Source organism: Octopus bimaculoides, chromosome 5, assembly GCF_001194135.2.
Source record: "Octopus bimaculoides isolate UCB-OBI-ISO-001 chromosome 5, ASM119413v2, whole genome shotgun sequence".
In the NCBI taxonomy this organism is placed as follows: Eukaryota; Metazoa; Mollusca; class Cephalopoda; order Octopoda; family Octopodidae; genus Octopus; species Octopus bimaculoides.
Genome location: NC_068985.1, coordinates 108177445 through 108180555, shown reverse-complemented (window position 1 = coordinate 108180555; position 3111 = coordinate 108177445). Strand labels below are relative to the sequence as shown.

The 3111-nt window shown below is 42.0% G+C and overlaps 1 protein-coding gene across 1 annotated transcript in view; it reads left to right on the top strand.

Moving 5' to 3' along the window:
• The first annotated feature begins 1040 nt into the window (after window positions 1-1040).
• Window positions 1041-3111, top strand: part of LOC106871270 (uncharacterized) — an 8588-nt gene continuing 6517 nt past the window's right edge. Inside the window, exon 1 of the mRNA XM_014917634.2 lies at window positions 1041-1175. Coding sequence (XP_014773120.1) covers window positions 1091-1175 — 85 coding nt within the window. The 5' untranslated portion in view covers window positions 1041-1090. The remainder of the gene's footprint in view (window positions 1176-3111) is intronic.

Sequence of the window (3111 nt, the reverse complement as noted above, 5' to 3'; positions counted from 1 at the left end):
TTTCGTGCGGGTGACACGTAAAAGCACCCACTACACTCTCTGAGTGGTTGGCGTTAGGAAGGGCATCCAGCTGTAGAAACTCTGCCAAATCAGACTGGAGCCTGGTGTTGCCATCCGGTTTCACCAGTCCTCAGTCAAATCGTCCAACCCATGCTAGCATGGAAAGCGGACGTTAAACGATGATGATGATGATGATGATATATATATGTATGTATGTATGTATGTATGTATATACATACAGACTGACAAAGAGATAGATAAGAATGTATATGTGTGTATTTTGAGATATATCCGTATACAAGTATGTATATATATATGCGTGTCTGTATGCATCTGTGTAAATGTATGTGTGTGTGTGTGTGTGTGTGTGTGTGTGTGTGTGTGTGTGTGTGTGTGCGTGCGCACACACATACACACAGACATTGAATTACTTGCATACAGATTCACATACTGCGACGGACCGGCGTCCCGTCCAGGTGGAGAACCTATACACCAATGAAACCAGGAAACCGGCCCTTATGAGCCAGGCATGGCTCGAGAAGGATCAAACAACATACACACATACACGCACACACACACATAATATACTTTTCTATACACCCAGTAGTTAAACTTATGAAGGCCACTAACTGAAAGTCTTACAGACTCATAATGTGTCTGGTAAGGGTCGATGTGATATGGATTAAGTCCCAACTTTATTGGAACCTAGAACCCTGATCAGTGGTAGTGTCTCTGGTTTGAGGTATGATAGAAGTTAGTGGCGGTGACATCAATAGCAGGTTTGTTGTGGTTGGTAAGGGGTCATTCCATCCTTGCCTTGTACATTACATACCTGGGACTACATTCTTCAATGTATCCTTCACTTTAAGACAAGGATTTCTGTCAAGGTAAGCAACCTCATAGAGGCTTCTTGATGATTCATAAGCTAGTTGTTGAAGTGTGTGAGATAGATGGAGAAGTGAGTGATCTAATTGCTGAACAATCAATCAATCAATCATCTTCTTTCAGATTTATGATAATGGTAATATCATCTTTTCCAGGTCTTCACAGATTAACACCTCGGAAACTCAAGAAAGCAAAGTCAAGCATAATGTTGCATAAAAGAATACGTCTTACCTCGCCAACCTTGACTTCTTCAGCAAAAGAAATGAAGGATATTTTACCAAATATTCCAGGTAACTTACCTGTTTAATAGCTTTGATATTTAAAGTCCCACACAGTTACAATAAGTACTTGGTTAGATAAGGTATCATCCTCTCATGTTAGAGCCCCCCTTCGGTCATTGAATGACCATGGAATTGCACCTAGAAAGTTACCTTCAGAAGCAGAAGGCTGGGCAAGATTGTTTATGGAAGGCAAGCAGTCACCCATGCATACCAGCCTCCTCTCTCCACACCACCAGTGTTATCCAAGGGAAAGGCAAAGGGGCCGATACAGCTTGGCACCGGTGATGTCGCAACTCAGTTCTACAGCTGAGTGAACTGGAGCAACGTGAAATAAAGTGTCTTGCTCAAGAACACAACACGCAGCCCTGTCCGGGAATCGAACTCACAACCTCACGATCGTAAACTCAACGCTCTAACCACTGAGCCATGCACCTTCACTCTCTCATGTTAATACTCAGTATTAATATTTTCCCCCACTGATTGATGCTTCTGACACAGCAATAAAATGATGCAAATACATCAAATACAACCAAATAGTGATGCATCGGTTGTCAAGCGATGTTGGTGGGGACAAACACAGACACGCAAACATATGCACACACACACACACACATACACACACACACACACATATATATATATATATATATATATATATATATATATATACAACGGGCTTCTTTCAGTTTCCGTCTACCAAATCCACTCACAAAGCTGTGGTCGGCCTGAGGCTATAGTAGAAGACACTTGCCCAAGGTGCCACGCAGTGGGACTGAACCCGGAACCATGTGGTTGGTAAGCAAGCTACTTACCACACAGCCACTCCTATGCCAGTAGAAGTGTTCACTAAATTGTAAACAATGATCTACTTAATGATATTATTTACTTGCAACTCACCACAAAAGCATGCCTGGCATTCTTGGCATGTCCTGACATGTTGCATGATCTTTGTAAGCAAAAGGCTCGTTCATACAGTATCAGTAGTTTATGGTTCTTCACATAAGCATGGCCAAACTGTTTGTTATTCAGTAGGCTGGGAAATTATTACTTCACTTGAAAACAAATGAGGGTTGGTGACATGAGAGGCATCCAGCCATAGAAAACTCTCTCCCAACATACTTTCATCTGACCCACACAAGCAAGGAGAAACGTGTTAAATTGATGATGAAGATGCTGATGTACTAAAATATAACTATTAATTTGGGAGGAAAAGTGAAAGGACATGAGAATGTAAGCAAAAAGCAACTAGATTACCATTGGTTAGTAATAAAGGTACAAGAAGACCTGAAAGTGACATGAATGAATAGACAGTGATGAAGATGTAATACATGGAGTTAGTTGGTGACCAAGAAAAGATAGAAAAAAGTGGTTGTGTCCCTTGCTGTGCACCTGCAGCCTCTCAGGCTATGGATCCTGAGTGACTGATGGTAGTAGATAGATAGCTTTTGTATTATTGCCTAGTTTATTCTTTGAACACATCTATCTACTCTATTTAAACATCTGCATACTTTCATTTTATTTTGACACTTTACTCTATATTAAAGATAAAAATCTTTCATATTTCCATAAATTCATGATTTTTGTTTTCAAAGTTCAGTGCTATATACTGTGGCCGTTGCCAGTGCCGCCTGACTGGCCTTCGTAGGGTTTTCGAGCGAGATCGTTGCCAGTGCCCCTGGACTGGCTTTTGAGCGGGTGGCACATAAAAGACACCATTTCGAGCGTGGCCGTTGCCAGTACCGCCTGACTGGCCTTCGTGCGGGTGACACGTAAAAGCACCGACTACACTCTCTGAGTGGTTGGCATTAGGAAGGGCATCCAGCTGTAGAAACTCTGCCAAATTAGATTGGAGCCTGGTGTTGCCATCCAGTTTCACCAGTCCTCAGTCAAATCGTCCAACCCATGCTAGCATGGAAAGCGGACGTTAAACGATGATGATGATGAT